The sequence below is a fragment of the Haliaeetus leucocephalus genome, unplaced genomic scaffold (assembly GCF_000737465.1).
Source record: "Haliaeetus leucocephalus isolate CR32 unplaced genomic scaffold, Haliaeetus_leucocephalus-4.0 Scaffold1, whole genome shotgun sequence".
Taxonomy (NCBI): Eukaryota; Metazoa; Chordata; class Aves; order Accipitriformes; family Accipitridae; genus Haliaeetus; species Haliaeetus leucocephalus.
This window is the reverse complement of record NW_010972437.1, coordinates 23162015-23186066: the sequence shown is the minus strand read 5'-3', so window position 1 is coordinate 23186066 and position 24052 is coordinate 23162015. Positions and strand designations below refer to the sequence as shown.

At 39.2% G+C, this 24052-nt stretch overlaps 1 protein-coding gene across 1 annotated transcript in view; it reads left to right on the top strand.

Annotated features, from left to right (window-relative positions):
* Window positions 1-23266, top strand: part of MYLK (myosin light chain kinase) — a 222201-nt gene extending 198935 nt beyond the window's left edge. The window contains exons 26-32 of the mRNA XM_010568853.1: window positions 1574-1791; window positions 7342-7465; window positions 15367-15519; window positions 16538-16661; window positions 17865-17994; window positions 18881-19000; window positions 20873-23266. Of these exons, the coding sequence (XP_010567155.1) occupies window positions 1574-1791; window positions 7342-7465; window positions 15367-15519; window positions 16538-16661; window positions 17865-17994; window positions 18881-19000; window positions 20873-21120 (1117 nt within the window). The 3' untranslated portion in view covers window positions 21121-23266. The remainder of the gene's footprint in view (window positions 1-1573; window positions 1792-7341; window positions 7466-15366; window positions 15520-16537; window positions 16662-17864; window positions 17995-18880; window positions 19001-20872) is intronic.
* The last annotated feature ends 786 nt before the right edge of the window (window positions 23267-24052 follow it).

The following is a 24052-nucleotide window of genomic DNA, read 5'->3' as shown; positions in this document are numbered from 1 at the left end:
TATTACGATGGTTATCCTTTGGAATTGCAGAGTGCTCCAGATACAAACATTTTGCATGCAGATGTTTTCATATACATCTCCATGCTGGTTAATGTCTTACTGAAGTAACAAAATACTAGATCCGCGACTTAGCAGAGCTGTTTATTCAACAGCTGTAGCCATATTATTAGCTTTATGTTACAAATGTGCTATAAACCAATGTAACCTCTCAGTTTGCAAGCTTATTCTATTCTTACCATTTTCATGTTAATAGGAAACTGCAGTAGCATTTCTAATTATATATTTTCTGAAATCTTATAGCCAAAGCAACAAATGTGTCCAGAACTCCAGATGTTTCAATTTCGGTTTAGTACACAAGGGATATAATCATATATCTGACAACCTGCAAACACTGCAAGGCCAGTTTTCAGTTGTGTGTTTTCTTTCTGTAACTGAAATCTGCAGTTACATTTGGCAATAAGCATGACTGCTGCAAGATATTAAGTCAGATGAAGACCATGGAGCATTTAATTTAGAACAGATTTCTAAAAGCAAAGCTGCTCGTCACCATTTGCTCCTTTCTGTATGGGCCACTCACCCACCGCATACAAGAAAAGTATTTCCCATCTTTGGACGTAAGCAGATAAACCAGTTGAGTGATTACTCAGAGTTTAAAAAAAAAAAAACCAAGCCAAACCACAACTTACATTTTGCTTTATTAAATCTAGGTTTAAAATGTCCCACTTTAGTTCCATAAACAGTTCAATCCAGGAGATTCTACCCTGGAAAGTCCAATTATTTCACATCTTAAATAAGCATAAAAATGGAATTGACCTACAAGGAGTGTGATGATGGCTCAGCTAAAAATACCAGCACTGAAAGAGTTGTGAGTTATACCCTTGTCCTGTCACAGCTAAGGAGGAAATTCCCTCTGAGCTCACTTGCATCGATAATTTACACTTTGAGCTTTGCATTCCAATTAACCATATAATTTCAATTCTTCCTTCTTCAGCCATTCTTCAGCCAGTTCTTCCTTCTTTGTCACTCTCAGTCTCTCTTCTTCCCAAATTTTTGCTCATCTACTAGAAGTTTTGTCCTCTTTTCCTGGGACCCATCCCATGTATTTTAGTTTATTTCTAAATCATGTTATCTGCGCTTGTGTAGTGATGGAGCATAGGAGGGAAGGAAGCAGGGAGAAACATGAGCTCAGAGTCTGGAGCAGTGTTATAAACACATCAGTGCGGTGACAATCACATGGCACACACGCTTTACTGCCAGGTGCAGGTGGCTGAATCCTAAAAGCAGGATGTAAATCCAGCTACATCCCTATCGCCTGGGATAACGGTGTGAGTGTTTCACAGTCCTAACCTGGTAAAGACGTTCAGAATGGAAAAACCTATTGATCTATACCACATACAAGAAGTGATTCTTACTGTGTGATCCTTGTATGGAAAATGCCACTACAAAACATGGATTGCATCCTGAAGTGACTATTGCAAGTTTGAACTATCTCTACTTGTGTAAAGGATCTATTTTGATTACTCCCAAAATGAAAAAAGCTACAGAAGTCCTCTTTTTATTCTGTCTTTCATAGGGTTTCTGGAGGAGAACTCTTTGAACGAATCATTGATGAAGACTTTGAACTGACAGAGAGAGAGTGCATTAAATACATGAAGCAGATTTCAGAAGGAGTTCAGTACATCCATAAGCAGGGTATTGTCCACTTGGATTTGAAGCCAGAAAATATTATGTGTGTCAACAAGACTGGTACAAGTATCAAACTCATTGACTTTGGACTTGCAAGAAGATTAGGTAATGACTTTTCTGCCTATTTCAGTATGACATGGGGAAAAGGGCAGGACAGGTGGTAATTCATACTTACTGTTATATTATTTCATGTATAAAGAGTAAAGAGACATGTTTCATATAAATAGTCCTGGTTTGGGGAAAAAATAGAAACGGGGAAAATAAGACATTTAAGAGTGAGAGTAGGGCACCTCATCTTTCAGAGGAGTTTGCAGTGAAATGTATACAATCTACCTATCTGTTTCTATGGACAGAGTATCCCTGCAGACTACAAGGTAAAATACACTGTTGTTAGTAATGTTAACAAACTACAGGAAACCATAGAACGCTAACTCTCTAACTGTAAAAAAAAAAAGAAAAAAACCTTGATCTTCAGGAATACTACAAATCCTTGAAACTTTTATAACAGCAGGAGTGAAGGGGATGTTCTAAAAGACTTTCAAATATGGATAATTACATTAAATTTACACTTTCCCATTAGTTTTATCATTTATCATATCCTAAACAGCAGCATATTGTTGTACATGTTAACCATGGGAGGAGTTCCATAAAGACCTGTGTTTTGGTCATGTTCAAAATTATTAATATAATAGCACTACTTAAAAATAAAACAATGGGATTGAGGAAAAAAAAGTTCCATTTGACAAGTTCCTCCTCTTCCTAAGCTGTTTTCAGCTCCTTCCCATCATACGTTTTGGACTAAGCTTTCCAACATACTCTGCAATCTGAAAGCCAACGATCTTGGAGAGTTGTTGTCTTCATTTTGCTCAGTGTTAATTCAGCTCTAAAAAGCTGCCCTCCAGTTGTGTTTGTTAGTGTTAAACAATACCGACATCACACACTGATCTTCTTTAATCTCGTATTTTCACAAGAGAAAAAAAATCATTCTAGGAATTAAAAGGAGCTAAAATACTTTATGAACCTGTTATACCGGGAGAGCTGAGGTTTGCGGTTCTTCTGTCATTGAATTGATTGGGACAACTCAGGAATTGCTATTCTCTATATTAAAAGGCCCAGAGCTAGATTCTTAGTTGTAATTTTTGCCTTCCCTCTTTAAACAAAATTGTATTTAATACTTATTAAAAATTAGAACAATTATTTTTGTAAGAGTACAGTTTGGAACTACAACCTTCTGGGTTTTGTTATCTGCCTACGTGCTGCTCCTTCTCCTTCTTTTGACACTTAACTAAAAGACTACTGCATACCCAAGAATATAATTTTACTAAACCAAACCAAAAATGGTACGTTGAATGAAGAGGGGAAAAGAACTCTGCTTTTCAGATTTTTAGATGACATTCAACTCCAAAAGGGTATTACATGAATCTTGGTCACACAGACACTGTGAACTCAGAGGTAAGGTATTTATTTCATTCATTAAAAAAAGAGATCGCTGCCATTTGTGTTCCTTCACCAGTATGGAGCCAATAGTTTTCTGGGAGCATGAACTGGATTTTGTTCTTGTTGAGGAAACAGATGAACTGTTAAGTAAGTTCCAGTGCTGAAGTTTGTGTTATCAGAGGTGTGTGAAAGACTTCATCCCATGATGTTCCAGCTGTCAGCCTGAAAGCTACATTTACTGCTGAAGTGAGTGGATTTCATCAACAGGAGATAGAATGTAACCACAGAATGGCCTTTTTATAGAAATTTCTTCAACTACTCTTTTAACTAGAAACCACAGTTAAACCCACATTTAGAAAAAGGAAGATCATCTTTTCAGTAGCCTGCTCATATCCATCAGCTTTTCCATTTTTCTGTTAATCTTGTGGCATCACTGTATATTGCACAGCTGACACTACCTTGTGAGCTGCTGCAGTCATGCCACATTTAGTAAATCTGTAACCTATATATAACTTTTCTTGATGTAGAAGGATGAGTGCTATGGGCACTGACACTGATTTTGATTTCACAATACTGTACATTCAGTTGGCTTAATATATTGCCAATTCTTGCAAAGTTACATTATATGTACTTGCTGTTTCTTTCATCAGCCTGCCGTTCTGGGTAACGCGGTGTGTGTGGCATTTCCCTAGGAAGAGAAAGTGCCCTCCCATTCCATGCCCATAAAGCAAAAGCACAGCGTTAATCATGAAGACATTTGTAAGATTTTGGTTGAGACATTTTCCTAAAGTAAAAAACAATTTTTACTGTTTCATTTACTCACAAAAATTGCTAAAAATTCTTTTCACGAAGTGCCCTCTTCTTGCCAGTTGTCTTATGTGGTACACTGAGGGCACTTTCCTCCACTTGTGTTCCTTCAAGCCTTGTGATTTTGAAATTGGCTGTCAAATTCACTTTGGCTTTGACAGATGTGGGCTTGGAGCCCTTGTACTGTGGACCTGACTCTGAGCAGAAGTCGCTCAACCAAGGGACTGCTGAAGGGAACAGTGGCTGATTTTGCACTTCAACTTCTGAGATTTACTTTTTGTAACTAGTGCAAACTAATGCCTCTAAATATTCAGTGTTTTGATCAGTTTTAAAGAAATTAGGATCAGCTCCTTCTGCAGTCATCTTCTGCAGCTAATTAGTTCTCTTACACTGTCAGGAAATACCAAAGCTGCAGCTGGATATTTTCCTGACCTTTTTTGGTGTGCTGAGGAACACATGTAGAAAATTGTTTAAGATAAACTTCTTGAGGAGAAAAGAGAATGGTTTTTGAGTACTGTGAAGATTTTTTTTTTAATCAGTTGATTATACACAGTGTCGGCAACAGTTTCCAGCTAGCTTGTCAGCTTTCTATCTGAACTAAGGGATATCCAAACACAGATCCTACATGTGTACTAAGCTTGTAAACATCTGTGTAAAGATTTGACATATTATTGCATAGAAAAGGTCTTATTCTTTTCTTTTTTCTTTTATACACAGAAAATGCTGTGTCAGTTGTTTCACCCTGTATGCTTGCACTCAAATGCCATGTTTTCAAAAAAACATTTCTCTGACCTATGGGCAGCACATTTCATACACCAGCCCTTTGCATACACAGTGGCTCATGGTAGTTTACACAGTGCACAGAAAAGCCTCCAAACTTGGATGTGAAAATCTGAGACTGAGATTTGGATGATCATGATGAAGCTTTTAGAAAATAGGTTCTTTGTGACAAATTTCAGTCATTTTTCATAAGGACAGTTGGGAAAAAAAAAAAAGTGGGTGTTGACCTTACAAAGAAGGCAAGTGGGAAGATGGGGTCTTAGGCTTCCTGTTTGTGCTTGGAAAAGGAAGGGTGATTTCTCCTCATTGCCACTGTGGAGAAGACATTGCCCTTGTTTTAGGCTAAGTTAGTTTAGATTGGTATTAGGGAAAGGATCCTACTTTTGGGGGTAAGAAAGCTCTGGTTATGTGAGTGTAGGGATGTTGTGGAATAGCTTTTGAATGTGCTTTTTAAAGGCTAGTCAGATATCTGGCAGGAAGATCTTGATGTTGGTGAACTTGCATGGGAGGATCTAGGTGATTCCCTGGGGCTGCTCCCAGGCATTCTTCTGTCTGCTTCTGTCTCTAGAAATGGATACTCTCTGCATTGAGGGGTCTCTGAAAGCAGGGCTAATGTGAAAATGAGGTTTCCACAATTTATTTACTATCAGCATACCTAAGCAGAGCAAAAAGGGTTTCACAGCATTTAACATGGGAAACTGGCATGACTGTGAGTGAATTACTGTGGTGGTGCTTAAAAGTTGCCTCAAGCATGCTGTTCGATCATTAGGCAAGTTGCTGACCCCATATATCCTTCAATTTTCATTTCGTAAATTGGGGATTTGCCTACCTCAAACGAGTACTAATTTAGGTGTATGATTACATTTTATGAAATGGCTTAACAGCTTTCAACAGAGGTAACTGTAGGTGTGGAGTCAGTATTGGGATCAGCATTTATATTGCAAAACTTGGTAGAGGAAGTTCTGGTAAATAAAAAAATTCTGTAAAGATTCCGTGTTGTGGAAAAGTAGCTTCTGTTGTAGTCTTGTCAAAACTTTGATCTGCTGTTGGTTGAGGTTTTTTAAGCTTTCCTCTTGATTATAGAGCTGCAAATCTCTGTACTTGTGGTAACCTTAACAGGAGCAGCATTGGAATCTGTTACATCTGTTTTTCTTCCCATTCACATCTGTTTTGTTTAGATGGTAATCTCTTTGGGAGAGGGATAGTTCCTCACTATGTCATTCTACTGTGCCTAATCTGGATGCTACTCTTGCACAAAAGATAAACATAATGCAATGAATCTCACTTAAGGCAAATACTGATTGCTCAGGCGCATGTGTAGACTGGACAAGAGTTTCCCAACCTAAATCCAAGCCTGTTTCAAGTCAGAAACAATTTATTTCCCAACATTTTTATACTTTTATAACACAAATTTTTTATTGGCATTGTTTTTATTCCCAGTCCCTAATCTATTCCTTAGTTTCTTTCCCGACCTTGCTTATTCTTTTCTTCTTCTTTCCATCCTATTTAGAATGAGCTTTCACGAAAATGAGCCAGCCCATTGAGATTTGCCTAATAATTTCTATCTAAATGACTTGCGCCATGTTTCACACTATGACTAAAAGTTAGACATATCACTCATAGTTGCACACTGGCAGCACAAACTGGCACTACAAGGTTCTGTATGGGTTGTTATTCCATCTTTATCACTGTATTTTCCAGTAGAGCAATAGTGGTGGGTCAGCACAAGAAAGATGAAGAGCAAGTTTGTGTGTCCCATAACCTCACTCTTTCAGCTCGTATTGCTAGCATTAGCTTCCTTGTAGATCATTTTTAAAGCATCCACACTGTGTTTAAGTAGAGCCGAATGCAGGACACCTGTGCTACAGGCCAGCTGAATAAAAGTTTGGAGTGGCAGCTGATGACTAAACATTCATGGTTCCCCTTCACCACTTTGCTTGTAGGCAAGCGTGGTTTTGAGAGCAGGCTCAAGCCCAGTTTTACTGCCAAGGTAGTGATCTGACAGGTGCACATCATCTGCTTTTCTTGTTTCACCACTGACCTGTGCCACTTCAAATTCCAGAGGCATGCAACCCAGTATTAATTTTCTTTCCTCTTTGAACTATAAAAAATGTCTTGGATTAAAATAGTTATTTCTTATCATTATAATTTTATCACTACTGTTTCTCTTTACCATAAAATGCAGACCTCTGAGCTCCGATAAATCTTAGATACTCTGTGAAAACTTCAACTTCTTTCTAACACCAGAATCCTGAAATCCTCTTGTGCAACTGCTAAAGTGGTGGAGGCTCAAACACTTTTGTACTTCAGGACATCCAAGTCTGAATTACACAATAAAAGTTCTCCTCTTTCTTAGACTTGGTCTTGTGGGAACCCCTTGCAATAGGAACCTTCTCACTATGTGCTTTGTACAGTGCTGTGTGCTTGAGGATGCTTAATAAATAATCCTTTATTGCTATCCATGTATCAGCTAAGAAAATAGCAGTTCAGGCATCATTTATTTTTTTCTGATAAGGATCTTCAACAAAATCACAAATATGAGGGCAAAACTGGTTTTCCTGTTACTGGAGAATAATTGTTTTTAAAAATCTGCATGGAGCAGTTAATGGTTTTATCTTTCGTTCTTCACAGAAAATGCAGGTTCTCTGAAAGTTCTCTTTGGGACACCTGAGTTTGTGGCTCCAGAAGTTATAAACTATGAACCTATTGGATATGAAACAGATATGTGGAGTATAGGAGTTATCTGCTACATTTTGTGAGTACCTTTCCTATTCTTAACAGAAATCCTGACAGTTGCTGAACATACAAAATTTCCATCAATTTCTGAATTCTTCTCCAATTTTCAGGCCTTTTGTATTCTAATTAGCAGCTCCAGCATGTTTAATAAAAATTCTCTGTTCTCTGAAGTGTGTAATTGGTAAACTGCAGAACTAGCAGTTCTGGAAATTCAGCCATTTAGTGTTCTATATCTTACATCATAAACCACCAATGCTTCATCTCATTTAAAAAGACAATGTGACAGTATTTTATTATTAACTTTAAACTATTTTTCCTTCCCAGATGTTACAGAGAAATGTTTGGTCATGCACTAGTAACCGATAATTTCTATTCTTTTATTCCCGAGAGAAAATTTTTGTGAAATTTTGGGGTCTTCTTATTCAGATTGTATCCTTCGTGGGACAGATTGAAGTATCCCAGCATTACCGTATCTGTTCACAGTGCATTTTAATTTATTACTAAGCACAAACCACTGGATAAATACATTTTATAAGCAGCATGGATCAAGCTCATGGAAATATTTTAGAAGACAGTTAGCTGCAGACCTTGGTTACATATTTCGGTATTTGATTTGATCTTTGTATGTGATTTGATAACTCATGATTATGAACTTCAATGGGTCTAGAGAAATGTGTATGGAAATAGGATCTCCATGCCTAGAACAGCAAGCCATCTTCTTCCAACTGTGACTTTACACATTCGATGCCATACAAACAAATGAAAAGAGCAGCTCAGTTTGGAGCATGGTTCTTTCTCCCTCGCTCCAGTTTCAATAGTAAGTAAACAGCAGATCTGCTTTGCACCCATTCTTTTAAAAGGCTTCTTTCAATAACTCACTTTCTTTTTTAAGAGTCCCTTCCACTCTGGCTACCCGCTTCCTTGACACCCGGCATGCACAGTTGTTTGCCTCATCTTTACTGTCTCTCTGTGATTCTGCTTGTCAGCCCATACTTTTCTCATACTCTTCTCATTTCCAAACTAAGCAACATAATTTTATTTCTTGACCTGTGCAAAAGCTACTATATCAATTCTCTTACTCCCAGCAAAGACTCTGAATATTTCTGTTATCTCCTCTTTCTTATGTGAAGCATGCTACACTCTTCAAGGTCGCTTTGCTCTGCCAGTTTATTTACAGGACCTTTATTTTCCATTCACTTCCAGCATTTCTTTCTGGATCTTGAAAGCTCGTTTGGATCACTCTGTAGCTCAAATAATGTAGACCACACACGCAGTACTCGGATGACAAATTCATTTCTTTCTCTAGCTTTCTTGAGGCCTCCCGAGTTACGGAGCACTGGAAGAGCGGTACGGAGATCCCAGGCTGCCTGCCCAGCCATGGAAAACCCAGCAGTTACCTCGAGGCTGCATTGCCCCCTAGAGGCCTCTGACACGTTAGGGAACCAAACCGCAGTGTTCCACGCACATTTGGGCAGTTTGAAGTCTTTTGCTCTCATTTGTTATCAAAGTATACGACGAGGTTTTGTGTGTTTACAGCATAGGCAGTGACATGTCAGACAACCGAGGCAAAAACCGGTGATAGCAGTTGTGTGTGCCCCTAAGGCGTGCAACCAGGGTTGCTGCTCCGATACGGTACGTGCTGGAGAACACCGTCGTTGTCTAAGTAGACACGGCAAAGGGAGAAGGTGAAACAGATGGAGAAAAGGTGAAATCTCTTGCCAAAGACCGGTCTGCCGGCAGTGGCAGAACTACTTCTTCCCAGTTTCTCTGTGCCATCTGAAGCAAGATATTTGGTTGCTGTAATGTTCAGCTGATAGGATTGGGGTGGTGTTACATTTGATTCAGATGACCCAATATGCCTTGTGAAATATATTATGAAATGCCTTGTTTGCTAAGGTGTCTTTAAGCTCATTTAACTCCTCGTGAGGGGAAAATTACATTACCCAAACGCAACAAAAATCTTATTTTTGATGCATAGCTACTGCCACAATGATGGCTAACAGTAATAATCAGCGTTTGTCTTTCTTGCAATAAGAATAAAGTAATAGAAGTTAGGGAAGATCTGTGAGTCATCGCTTGGACTTGCCCTCTCCACCCCAGAGTGACAGGCTCCTAATCTGTCTTCACTTCCTTAAAGCCCAGCTATTTTTGCAGACTCACAACTATAAGCCATTATCCAAAATGGATCATCACATCATCATTACAGAATGCAAATAAAAGTCATTGAGAACTGCATCTCTCTTTAGTTGTAGCTCTGCTTTCCTGTTTTGATTATAAACTCAGAACTGCCAAATCTCATGCCCGATGTGTAAGACTCACTCATTTGGTGTCTGTCTCACATACCATCACTGTGCTTGTAACTTAGCATTTGTGTCCCCCCTCCCGCCGACATGGTGAGTGCGGCCGTGAAAGAAGAGGTGAGCACTGCAGCACCACTGGACTTAAGGGCAGGTCTGCTACAGGCAGCTGATGGCCCAAAGCTGCTGTGGACCTCACAGGTCCGAAGTGAAGCAGAGGGAGCATGCTATTGCAGGACTTGACAAAACAACTCTTTTAAGGTAGGATTACAAGAGGGTTGAGAGACCTGTAACCTGCCTAGAAAGAGACTGTGTTTCCATTATGACCCATACAACAATGAATACAAACCAGGTTTAGCAAGGAGCTACTGCAGATATCTCTGTGGGTGAAGGGTCTTCCCCGCAGAAGAATAAATGGGTGGGATGTAATCTCAAGTAGGAAACAGGGTGACAGTGCTTCTCCAAAACCCTGCAGCAAAACCTCTCTCCTAGCCTTCTGCTTTGCAGGCGTAAGTACAGATACCGCAGTCTCTGTTGGGATGCTGCATCTGTCTTCCTTACGGCATGACTGACTTAATTCCATCCTACAGCTCACGGGTTCCCTTTCCACATTTCTAAGCTCCACATTACATCCTTTTAATCTTCGTGGATAACTTATTCAGTCCTGTCTCTTCATCAGTCTTTGTTCTTCCTTAAATTTCCCTTTTTGTGTTCTCCACCTCAAGTTCTTTATCTTCCACTTTTATCTTGCTCTCTGTCCTGTTCTGCATCACAGTACTGTCCTACATACTTAAGTTGATCTATTGCCTTTGAAGTAACAGGCCACAAATATTATAGCTTGTGTATATCATCTCCATTTATGTCTATTTCAATGTTTCTTTTTGCATTTACAATAATCTTTATCTAACGAAGATTAAGCCTCCTGAATTCTTTCCAGCTTTTTCTGTCCCATTTATTCTCCTGGGCATTAGTGAATTTGTTTGTTGTGTTTCTATTTCTAGTTCTTTTCTGATGATCCATTTGGAGAGCCAGCATTTTCAATATTTAGTAATCTGAAACAATTTCTAAATTCTATTTTTATTTCAAACCAAATTTCAGTCTAAAATTTCAGTGCTGTGTGGATGTATGTTCAAAGTGGATAGCCCTTTTCCTTCCATCACCATAGAATCTGACTGGAATTTGCTGTGGCTGATTCAAACCTCTGTTTGCTTTCCATTAGTTCTTTTCAATGTAGTTGATCTCTGTCAATTAAGAATTTTTTAATATGCTATATCTTAGGCTGTTTTTTAATATCGTATTTGATCTTGCAGTATACTCTCTTTCTTCAATGCCTTCCTAATAACACGCACCCTGATTCTTCAAACGTTCCCTTTCCTTTTTATCTATTGTATTATTCATCACTGCTGTCATTCCTCCCTTGTTTGGCAGTTTGGGTTTGTTGAAAGATCTTTTGGCATCGTTCATCTTTTGGGTGTGCTGACTTGGGACTTTGATAAGGCAAGACATTCACGTTGCTGGCTTACACTTGGCTCCATGACATATTAGAAATTTAAGCCTTGTTAATATGAAGATGAGAGAGCACTCCTTGTTTTTTCAATAAAGCAAGTTAGGAGGGCTTTAATGTCATGACTGTACTGCTCAAAATTATTTGTTCAGTGGCACTGGCAAACTGTGATTCCTTATTAATCCACTGGGCACGTAAAACAAGGATGAGAACAGAGTAACACCCTTGCTACAGCAATGACCTGTCTTCCTTTATGGTGGTTCAGTGGTCTGTTTCTTCCTTGAGACAACTGGTGTGGCTTGAGTCAGCCAGCCCTCAGCTAAGGAAAAGGTGGTTTTCTCCAGTGGATGCATGTGTTCTCGTCCCCCCTGCCCCGCCCCCAAAGTAGCCTGAGACTATTTATTTGTTTTATTTCACTTGTAAAAGAATTAAATTACTACATGATCTCCAGGGTGCAGGCATTATCATGTGCTTATTTGACATGATCTGCACAAGTTTATCAGAAGCAGATAGTACTTTTCATACTAAGATCTGTTACTTTTTTTCATTGCTAATGCAATGCAAAGACTGTAAGGAGGAGCTCAGTGTCATCAGCCCAAATCAGCTGGTGCTGCAAGCACTGCTTGCAGAGGAATGCTCAAAGTCTGACTTTTTGAGACATGCAGCAAACTCATCTTTCCTGGATTAGTGGCAGTCTTAATGCAAAGATTTCCAAGTGAAATGCTATGGTATTTCTTACATAGGCAGTGAGATCGGTGACCACATTGGACCCTTTTGATCTTAACGTTTCTAAATCTGTCCTCAGAGCTTTGTTAGAACAAACCGATAAATGTTAAGGAACTTCTAGAAGATAAAATATCTTTCTTCTTTATTTAGAAGTGGAAACTGTGGAAGATCTTCTAAACAAATGGTTCTTAACATGCCAGGAAGATGCCTGGTTAAGTAGCTGGAAAAATGTTTTCAGTAAACAACTTGCTGCTTGTCTAATAGTAACTTCACAGTGTAAGCTCAGTATTAATTTTCTGGAGTGGTAGCTCATCTTTATCACTTAGCTTCAGCATTCCAAACAGAAATTGTTTCCATAATCTGTCAAAAGAGTTGCTGGGCCATTATTACTTTAAATGGCTATTAAGAAATGAACAACCAAGACTTAGGTCAGTGAACTCTGTGCTAAAGATAAGAATTTCTGGTTATAATCTGGTTATAATCTACACTAGTTACTGGATTTTGTTTTCTGACTATAGAGAAGGATCTAGTTCTTGTTACAAGTATTTCCACGACAAGGCAACTGATTCACAGTGTAAAACTGTGGTAGAGAAAGAAAATTATTTTAGCCTTATAAATTTGCAACAGCACGTTCAGAAATACAAAAATAGGTTCATTGAAACTTTTGAATGAGTATTGCTGTTACACTGGTGTTTGGAAATGACAGAGTGAGCAGAGGCTTAACCGGTACCCACCTGGTAATTTACCAAATACATTGAAATGCATTGGATGGGTCAATCCTACCACAGCATTTAAGATTTTATCCAATAATTCTGTCACGCAATTCATTTAAAAAAAAAAAAGCCAACCAAAACAACCAAAGGGATTTTTTGCTCTCTAATCTCCTTCTATTTATCCTCATCCCTCAAAAGCTGTGTGTGGCACGCAGTATCCTTTTGCCCAGAAAGCTAAATGTCTTTAATAAGCACTGCCTCTATGGGAGTGTGGAGAGGTGGGGTTTCCACATGAAGCAATGTCTCTGTACCTGTAGCAGTCTTTTTAGCATGGAAATGATCTCTCAATACTGCAGCTTTGATCTCTGGAAATAGGCCAAAATACTATCTAATGTAGCACAAGAGCTGAACAGTACTATTTGTTGTAATACTACGCAGAGGTCACCTTTGCCATACTTCAATCCAGTATTGAAGGGAAACGGGATTGTTATTGCTCTGGCTGCCCAAGTATGTCCTCTGGAAGCTTAACTGGATGAAAAGATGTGCATGTCCTATACTGACAGTGAACTAAAGAAATACTTCACAGACCCTTCATTTGTACAAAATGTGAGCCTTTCTAGGAGTCGCTGAATTGGCTGAGAGATTATTTTATTTATTACATAGTCAAAAAAGAGACAACTTAGCAATTAGTATCTGAAACCCAAAACTTAAAACTGCAGTCTGGATGAGTTTTTTCCACTTTCTAAAACATTATAGAGAACAATGACATTGTCATAAATAGGAAAATGCTTAAATATTGGAGTGGAGATATGTTTAAGACCCTGCAGGAGTGCTTCACAGATTCCAGGGCAGAGATTTTGCTTCGACGATTTACCTGGCCGTGACGGCTGATGTGCATGAGGGCAGAACAGTCTCTCATTGTGCCACAGCTATACCAACTCTCCAATGCTATCAGGTATAAACCTTGTCTCTTCCAGTAAAGTAAGTGTCAGAGAACAGTTGTGGTAAAATTGTTTTACGTGAGCATTTTTTGGTATGTTAATCTTTCAGCTTCTGTAACTCATGCCTATTGTTTGTCCATAAATGGGTTTATGCCACCTTATACATTTATAACGTCACGCTTCACTGTTGCATTTGAACGCACCCCATATAATGGAAAGTAAGACACCAAGCACCTTCCGTTCTGATTTACCTCTTTCTGTCTGAGAAGAAACAAACCTTTTATCTTCATCTCATGTATTATTACAAGCAAATTTCCGAAGTATACACGTGAGATTCTAGACTCCGCTGTACTGCACACAACTTCCAGAAATGGTAAAAGATTTAGTATCCGCTTTGTCTGAGGCTTCAAAGAGTGTGTGTTTCTGCTTTGCTTATAGAAATAAAATCCTTAAGAACAAATTTAAAATCAGATTTTTAATGTAATTAGTACCAAAAGAATAGCAAAGTAACTTCAGAGGAGGAGATTATACTAATATTATTAATCTAGTAACTCACTTTATTTGATCCCAATCTCTTTTTCTACCAGTCTGTTCTGTGATACTCAGTAGCTTCACGATATTCTTATAGTATTATAACCATATAGTATTTTCAGAACCCTAATAAGTTCCACTTATTTTTCCATATGCTAAAAAAATGTACTACTGTTGAAATGTAACTGGTGGTTGTAACTGGTTAACGTGGTTGTACAAAGGAAGCAAATAAAGCCTGTAAAATTTCATGAAGAATAGGTTATTATGTAAATTGCATGCCAGGAAGAAGACCTGGAAAACTGAGTAACTTCTAGTTCTAAGGAATAAGCAACCTTTCCCCTGAAAGATTTTACTGAAAGGGTGATATATACAGGAATCAAAGGTATCTGGGTGCACAAAGGTACAGTATAATAAAAGACAACGCTCAACTGGAGAAAGATACTCTGCAAAAATTACACCATGATGTGCTGTAATTGCCTTTCACTGGCAATTTATCAGTTATATTGAGTAAAAAGCCTTGGAAGCTCAACTTAGGTTATAAAAGAGTATTATTTCCATTTCATGCATCATCATGACTGATTGAGAACATAAAGACCAAATTACCTTTGGATGCATCTGGATAACTCTACAGCCTGCAGTGATGTAGCACTGTTTTATCTGGCTATATAATTCAGGGTGGTTTTGTTTACAAAATAGCCCTGTGGATTTCATTATTTCATTATGCATCTTTCTTCTTGGGCTCTCTCTGCAGGAGTAAATGGAATAAAATATACAAAAAACCTTGGTTTGACAGTAAAGGCAGCAAAGTCACTTTGAAAGCACCAGGAAGAAGAAGAAAAAAAACCAATTCAACTGAATTTGGTGTGAAAATTACCGCATTATTTATGCAGAACTAGACAAGTCATTTAACAAACTAGTATGCTCCACTTTCACCTAATTCTAGTTCTCTTCTCAAAAATGTCTTGGGAGAACAGAAAGAAACAGCAAAAATTTTCCTTTCAGTTTTGCAGTCAAATTCTAGTTTCCTTCCCATAAGACTCTCTGTAGATAGCTTTGAGTTCTTTTTTTTTTTTTTTTTAAGGGAGCTTTTACTGATAAAGATCTGCAGAGCATAGGAGATGTCACACACGATTTTAGTTTGCTCCTCTGACAATCTGCAAATTGAGACTCTGTCTGTCTGTCCGTCTGTCTGTCTATTCTATCCCCAGGGTCAGCGGACTTTCTCCTTTCATGGGAGACAACGACAACGAAACCCTAGCCAATGTTACCTCAGCAACGTGGGACTTTGATGATGAGGCTTTTGATGAAATCTCTGATGATGCCAAGGACTTCATCAGCAATCTACTAAAGAAAGATATGAAGTAAAGCTGTTGGACTTGATACAATTTCTATGTTTGCATTTAGCTCAACTTGTCATTCTTATTTCCCCACTGTGAATCTCCACGTCGACGCAGGCACCTCTGGCCATACTTTCTAAGTCTCTGTGTGCAGCTCTCGTTTATTTTACATGCAGGGTGCAGGGTCTGAATGGAGCACTTCCTTTTAATCGCCTGCTCATTTTGCTTTTCCCTTCCCTCGGGCAAGATGCACCCTGAGGTTTTGTGTGGCTACTCTTATCTTCACTGTTGTGTGACACAGATTCCTGCAGGACATGTTCTCTCCTGATCTGAATGGGTTGCAATTTTGCCAGATTTAGTTCCATGTGTTGCTTTTAAGTGCGGTGCCTCTGAGTAGGCAGCTTTCATATAAATCCAGTAATTGGGCAAGAAAAAAAAAAATCAGAGCTGGAAGCCCTGTTTACAGCAGATTCTGAACAAACCAAGGAAAGAAATTGTACTTCTTCCAATGAATTTGCAATTGGATGGATGGAGAACAGAGGGTTATTTATCTGTGTACCATGAACAAAGTGAAGAATGGGAGTGGCTTGATTAGAGATTTGGACATTTCTGTTTTGTTAGATGTTCACTGCTGCAGGGAAGGAGGGTATTAAGTGGTGGGAAAGGGGAAATCTCTGTAAGTGAAGGAGAGGAGATCTGGGACAGAGTTCTGCCAGCATAAGGTGGCTGAATCATTGCCATTGTGGCTCTGCTGTATGTGTTCTATGCCTAAAACACATGGCTTTTGGTGCTTTGTTTTATAATGTTTTATTAACACTTAAAAATGCACAGTTTTCTCTCAAAAAACCCTACAGAAATTGTGCAAGAGTGTTTAAGAAGTAAGCATGGCTGGGAAAGCAGTGCCATGTGACCTATGTTGCTAAATTTAGGGAACAGAAAAATCAGCTCTCAGAAAAGAGAGCGGAAAATAATGTTAAAGAAGTTAAGTTAGGTTCAACTATCATTAATGGCAATACTGATTAGTCTTTTTATATAAAAACAGGAGTCGCTTAAATTGTACTCAATGTCTTCAGCATCCTTGGCTGCAAAAAGACACCAAAAACATGGAAGCCAAAAAACTTTCCAAAGATAGGATGAAGAAATACATGGCCAGAAGAAAATGGCAGGTAATAAAGAGGACAGAGAATTGGGCTAGTTATCCTAATAAGTCTCTTTATTTCTAATGTTTATGATTCTGAGAAACATGTCATGCCAGGTGGTTTCTGCTGCTGGTGAGAACTCCAGTGTGGCCAGAGTATGAATGCAGTAAAGTAGGTTTAGTTTAGGTTTGGTTTCTATGGGTGAGCAGTAGGAGGGTACACGGCTGCGAATATATAACACGTGATGATTCCACTTCAGGCTACTAAAAGGCGTATGAGTTCAAGTATAGCCTTTCCTATTCTTTTGGAGCTACGACCATCTCTCCTCCCTGCCCTCTCCGTGACACTGAGGGCTGGGGGACTATGTTATCCTTAACAAACCTGAACAGGTAGGGAAAAGCTTATGTGCCTGGCCTCTCTAAAGATGCCTCATTTTGTGGTAGTTTCATTCTCCTAAGCCAGTGTCCTGTTGGAGCATCAAGCTTCTTGTGGATTCAGTCAGATTGATTTAATAATTTTCTTTGATGTATTTGGTCTCCATGTCTTCTTTTTTCTTAATGCTGGAACTGTTGTAGCAGGTCCACCTGTGCCGTTCTGATAGCTAGGGGAGTTGGTGTATAAAATCCTGGATCCAGCCTTTTGAGTAGCCTACAAAATACTCATTTCTGTAAATCTTGCGTTCTACTGTACGTGTTTCTTAGGAGCTCATGCAAGCTGTACAAAAATACAAGTGTCCTAGAGGCAACGTAGTTTGAGCATATTTTAGTATCCTGGTGGTTGATTCTCGAGCCTGTCAGAGGTCTGCTTCCATCATGCAGACGGTACTTTCTCATTCATTTCAAATTAGCTGCTTATTCATCCTTGATGAAACTCGTTCCAGCCCATATGGCTATTGAGAGCAGTCCGCCACCAGAGTCAAGTTCCCATTAAACAGGACATAGCTTTTCTGCTGGCCCTCTTCTCGCACAGTGCTTTTTATCTGCAGCTAACAGAGACATTCATTTAGGTATGAGTTCATCACGGGAAGTTTATATCTGCAACTAAATTTGGTAATTCAGACCAGCCTGCTCTGTCTCTCCTAAAACAACAGAGCTATATATAAGCAGTTTGTCCAACAATTCCAGCGAGGTTTGCAGAGATCCCAGATAATTGGTCCGAAGCACAATTGTTACAGAAAATCACATGCCTTTTGGATTGGATTGATCAGAAGCCTTTTATGTTATGTCTTAGAAAACAGGCCATGCTGTCCGAGCAATAGGAAGACTGTCGTCCATGGCAATGATTTCTGGTATGAGTGGGAGGAAGGCCTCTGGGAGCTCGCCTACCAGCCCTATTAATGCAGACAAAGTAGAAAATGAAGGTAAGGAATTTTGCTGCACCGTATTTTTACCTCTCTGTGAATCAATCTTCCTAAAACTTTTAGCAAAATGCTAGAGACCAGTCATTGAGTTGGTTATTCCTGCTCTCTCTCTCTCTCTGTTTTTATCTTCTTTTTTTTTTTTTAAAGAAATCTATCAAAAATTCATTATTCTCATATTGTTCTGCTACTCAGAATGCCCCAGTATAAGTATGGGCAGTAACCTCTTCTCTTTTTAAAGCCAAAGAATTAAGGCAGATTTGTCAGCTGCCCTTTCTGTCAGTTTGGGAATGCATGTTTATACAAAGATTACAGTGATGTATTGCCTTCTCATGCAAGCGAGAAAGCAAGCAAGCAATAAGGTATTAACACTTGCTGTAACAAAGACATGTACTCTGCATTAACCATGCTCCTCAGACAGAGGCATTTAAGAAAAAATGTGTCTACATTATTCCCCTATGTCCCCATTTGAAACGTGGATTCATGGTGTGTAACAACCAGAGGTGCAAATGTTTGACACTTCTGAAAATCAAGCAAGTCATTTTGACATATCCACACAGACTGCAGGCCTGATACAAGTTGAACTGGTCTACCCCTCTGACTAGCAAAAGTCCAGTTTCAGTTAGAAACGAATTCAAGGAAAAAATAAAGATGATTTGTAGCGTGGCAGCCTGCATGTTAATTTCATTCTATTTATGGCCTGAATCTTTGTCCAGCTGCAAAAGATTGGCACAAAACTAAGCAGCTAACGTCCTCACTGTCCCATTAGCCTTACAGAATAAAGTCAAATAAAAGATGCTTGCATTACCATCTGGTAATTAAAAATTAAAATACATCTTTTGAGAACATGCCCTGTAAAATAATTAACTATCTTTTCACTCTCCTTCAGATGCTTTCCTTGAAGAAGTGGCTGAAGAAAAGCCCCATGTAAAGCCATATTTTACTAAAACAATCCTTGACATAGAGGTTGTGGAAGGAAGTGCTGCTAGATTTGACTGCAAAATTGAAGGTACTTTGAATTAGTGTTATCTGTTTCTTTCTTTCTTTCCTTGCCAGCTTTCCGCATTGTGCTGTTGTTTAACTTCTTAATTTTTTTTTCTGTATTATTGTTGAGTTGGTGCCATTTTGCTTTACCAATATCTGCATCTTACAGCATGAATGTGTTGCAGTAACAGAAATTTTTTGGAGCTGCATGGGCTTGTTCTGTGCTTGCCGTAGAACAGAAGTCTCCAAGAGTCAATGTGTGAATCACTAATTGAGAATACCAAGTGGGAACAGTAAGGTGATTTTTGAGGGTAGAAACAGTAAAAACAAGATGCATTATAGTACCATAAATTGCAAGAGTACACTCTTAGAGACTGCTAACCAGAAACCAAGAATAAATAGGAAATCACTCATCTGAAATGACAGACAAGTTTCAGGTGACCTCAAGATAACTTCAAGCCATACATACATGGTATTAAAGGCAAAGAAGTCCCTAACAGTGTATCTGCATGAGAAGTAACGATAATATTGCAGTGGTTACAAAACTTGCATCTAGAAAATACTGTATTGTTGTTTGGTTTTTTAACTTACGAGTTCAAGAATGAAAACTCAGAGTGGAATATGCAGATAGAAAGAATAAGTTTATGAGAAGGCACTTAAGGAGCTTGGGCTTGGTCAGCCTAACAGTCTGAAGGCCAAGACCTCCTAGCACTTCTATTGCAATGAGATTGAAGCTTCTGTATCACAGCTGTTGATGAAAACTAGAAATTAGGAAGAGAAGAGCTGTTAAAACAAAATGGATAGAGTTGGTCCCATACTGCATGTGTTCAAGTTAGCCAATTTCTAATCTTAAAATGAGGTTCAGAAACTGCCTCACTGACCTTCTGCTTGTTTATTTCTATGCTCCTAATCTCTTTCACTGCCTGTGTTTCCTACCTCACAGCGGAGATGTGAGGATGGATTATTGTTGCTGATGGATGCTCAGCGTGAGGGGTATGTGCATAAGTACTGCATGGAATAAAATAAATGGATGTACCACAGCTGATGTTCCAAACTTCTCAGTGTATCGCTGTAATGTTCGTTGTGTGTTAGGGATTCCTGCACTTTATTTCTGCTCAGTGGGAAGTCATCCTCCCGTCACAGTCCAGAACTTGGCAGAGACAACAAGCCTTCAATTTGTTATAGCAGCCAAGAGTACTGTATAAGGGATTGTTCTCCAGCATGTATTGTACAGCCCTGCTCTGGATGCTTCAAGTATAGCAGAGCCATTAGCTTCATAAAAGGCTCCAAGCTCCTGTTGAGATGCATAATCAAAATGCTTTTCTTAGACTCCCTTGCTTATCTTAACAAACACAAATAGGAATGGGAGTGCCACCATCACCCTACAGGACAGGCTGGTGCGTAGGGAGCAGATGAGGAGGAGGTAGATTCAGAATGGCCACAAGAAAGCAACGTGAAGCAGGATATTAAATTGTAGTTGTAGCCCAAAACACCTTGCCTTGGAAATTCTAAATCTTGGTGCAGGGAACTGTGGTTTCCACAAAAGCTACTATGTAAGGTAAGCCTCAAACACACTGTCAAGAGTCCCTCACTGGCTGATGTCCAAGACACATGAAAAGCTGTCTGCATTCACTGCTAAAGTAGCGGAAAGAGAAATCTAGTGAGCACCTCAGCACTAATTTTCATTTTTTTCCTATTCATAATAAAGTTGTTTCAGGTAAATGTGCAGTAAAAAAGCCTCACATCATCTACATTTATTTTAAATAGAATTCAATGAAATATTTGTATATCAACATATTGGCACATTCATACATAGACGGGGAATTAATGCTTAAAGTAATTACAGATTAGTTAATACCTGTTCATTGCAATTGCTGTTCTCTCTCCACTACTGCAGGCTATCCTGACCCTGAGGTAATGTGGTACAAAGATGATCAGCCTGTCAAGGAGTCCCGTCACTTCCAGATAGATTATGATGAGGATGGGAACTGTTCTTTGACTATTTCTGAAGTATGTGGGGACGATGATGCCAAATACACCTGCAAAGCTGTTAACAGCCTTGGGGAAGCCACGTGCACCGCAGAACTCCTTGTGGAAACAATGGGAAAAGAAGGAGAAGATGAAGATGATGAGGAGGAAGAATGAAACAAGGCTCAAAGAAAAAAAAATTGAAAAAAATATATTTAAAGACTCTCCTTATAAGGCTCAGAAAACCAAGTTACCAAAAGCACCTTGTGTGATACGTAGGTCTTTGGGGGGTTGTTTTTTCAGCATGATCAGTTGATACCTGTTTGCTTTACGTATGGGCATTAATTCAAATCAGCAGGCAATTTTAAGCTGCTAGCATGATTGGATTTACTTTAAGCAAGTCATCAACTAAGTTGCCCAGTCTATTTTTAAAAACATATGGAAAACAAGTCTACAGTTATATTCTGAACGTCTTAAAGAAAAAGTCTATTTACTGAGCTCATTGCTCTACACCATCACTTTCCTCAGCCAAAACTGCAGCTAAGCTGGCTCCCCAAGATCTACTTTACAAGGAATCGTTTGCCAGACACACAGTGAATCTCTCCAGTCCTAAGAAACAGGCTGCTCCCTGAGCGGTATCTTCTATGAGGGAAGGTTTGTCACAGCCAGCACTGCAATTTGTATGTTCGTATGGTTCATTTTTCATTTCTTTTAAACAGAATTTCACAGTCCTAACTTCAGACACATTTACTGCCTCCCCTTTCTCAGTGCACTGTTAGTGCTGTTGTAATACTGGCAAAAGTTAAACATCCAGGTGGTTTCCCGAGATACTTCTAATCTTGCTTTTAACCAGCTGATCACACCTTGTCACCTTTCCCTTATAGAACCTGTCACTTCAGTGCAGTTACAGCTGCCTACTTAAGTAACAGACTGAAAATACAAAGACTGAGAATATTTTCTGTTGTTCTGGTCAGTCTAATAATGACTTACGATTCATATATAAGCTGCTGTGAAAAAAACAGGTTATTGCACAATTGGTGACTTCTATGTGCATGTGTGTGAATGGAATCCCAGGTTAGTTAAAGTTTTACTTGCATTTATTTGGCAACTGCAAAACAGATTTCAACTGATGATAAGCTGGAAACTCCCACAGATTTTTGGAGTAGCCAAAAAGATAGTAGCCTGGATTACAAACTCCTTTATACTTAGCAGTTTCCAAAGAATCTTAACCTATATAGGACTTATTTCTACCTTATGAGCTTGACTGTCTTGTTTTTGTCTTGAACCTGCACCAGTAAGGCTGTTGCATTTTTTAAAAATGCAGAAAAACAAAACAAACCAAAAAAATCCAAACCCCAGTTTTTTTCTCAGAAATGGTTAATGCACTCAGACTTAGTAACTTTGCTTTCCTTTCACAGTATTGGCACTTTTAAACTTTTTTGTTGTTGTTGTTGAGAGGTAATATCAGAGGCTGCAAGGTGATATGCATAATCCAAACCCAGTGTCTTATATCTATGTATCGTTCCAAAGGTGATTCTTTTTCTTTTCCACTTTTTGTGTGTAAAGTGCAACCATTTGCATTTCAAATGTTACCTCTTTTAAAAAAAATTACCTTAAATCCTCACCATTAAGTAGTCAGTGTACTTTAATACAGGTGTGTACAATATCAACCTTAGGTTGTTTGATATTACCTAGTTGTGTATGTGTTTCATATGATTTGCTCCTTCTACATTCAAAGCTCAACTAATGTGGATGACACAATGGTTTTTAACTGCTTTACTCTTTGTTGCTAAGTTCAGATTGCCAGCATGTCTTTTCCTTTTCAATTGATAAAAACCTCATGTTATACTAAACACAGTATTGCCACAATTCCTTATACAGAAAGGTTTTAAATCTGATTTAGAGCATACAGAGCTTTTCTCACTTTTTTTTTAAATGTTTTAGGCAACAACGGGGTGTATTTTGTACCTTAATAAAAATATGCTAATGTTCTCCCAGTTTGTTAAACCATCAGAATTGCAAAGATGAGAACGCTACGGCTGTAGTTACTCACAGTTCCTAAATAAATAATACCACAAAGCATGCTCCTTGTATACTCTATTGCAGGCGTCACTGTGTTCACGTTGGCTAAGCATTATCGGTAGCAGCGGTCTTCTCCTGTTCTGTCCTGAGAGCTGCTTGGCACACAAATGGCTGAGGTGGCAACAGTGAAACCTCCTTGATCTCTGTGGTGCTGCTGCACTTCTCCTACCCTGTCAGCCCAGGCTAGCACTGTGCGGAGGCTGCTCTGCCCGAATGCTATCAGGTACAGCCTGGGGCTGCACTACTTGTAGCTGTGTGCTCTGCCGCACGTCTCCAGCCTCATCACATCCTTCGCAATGAACAGAACTGTAAACGTGGATGGGGCGCCGTGACAGTAGTGCTTCTCTTTTACAGTTGAAAATTCCCTTACCATGTGGAAACGTATAGTTCTGAAAGACCGTAAGAGCAAGAGAGAAAAAACTCAGGGAAGTCTAAGTATAGATGTGTACTTATACCAATGTTCCTAAAAGCTGTAAAGATGAAGATATTTAGCAAATATGCTTGCGCTGCCTCTATGCAGAGTTCTTCTAAGGTGCAGTCCAAGATACCACAGACCATAGAAGACCACGCAGAAACTCCCTAAAGCAAAGATTGTGAAACATCCTGCTTGTAGCAACACGTTTCTTGAGCAAATCTTCAGCCCTCAAAACAGTCACCTTTGCAAGATGTGCTCTACTGTCTTGTGGATGTAGCTAACTTTATTCACTGACTGCTGGTTTCTGTTCAGGTAGGCATGCAGAATCATAGAATGGTTTGGGTTGGAAGCGACCTTAATGATCATCCAGCTCCAACCCCCCCGCCGTGGGCAGGGACACCTTCCACTAGACCAGGTTGCTCAAAGCCCCATCCAACCTGGCCTTGAACACTGCCAGGGATGGGGCATCCACAACCTCTCTGGGCAACCTCTTCCCATGCCTCACCACCCTCACAGTATTTCTTCCTAGTATCTAATCTAAAACTGCCCTCTTTCAATTTAAAACTGTTACCCCTAGTCCCATCACTACACTCCCTGTTAAAGAGTCCCTCT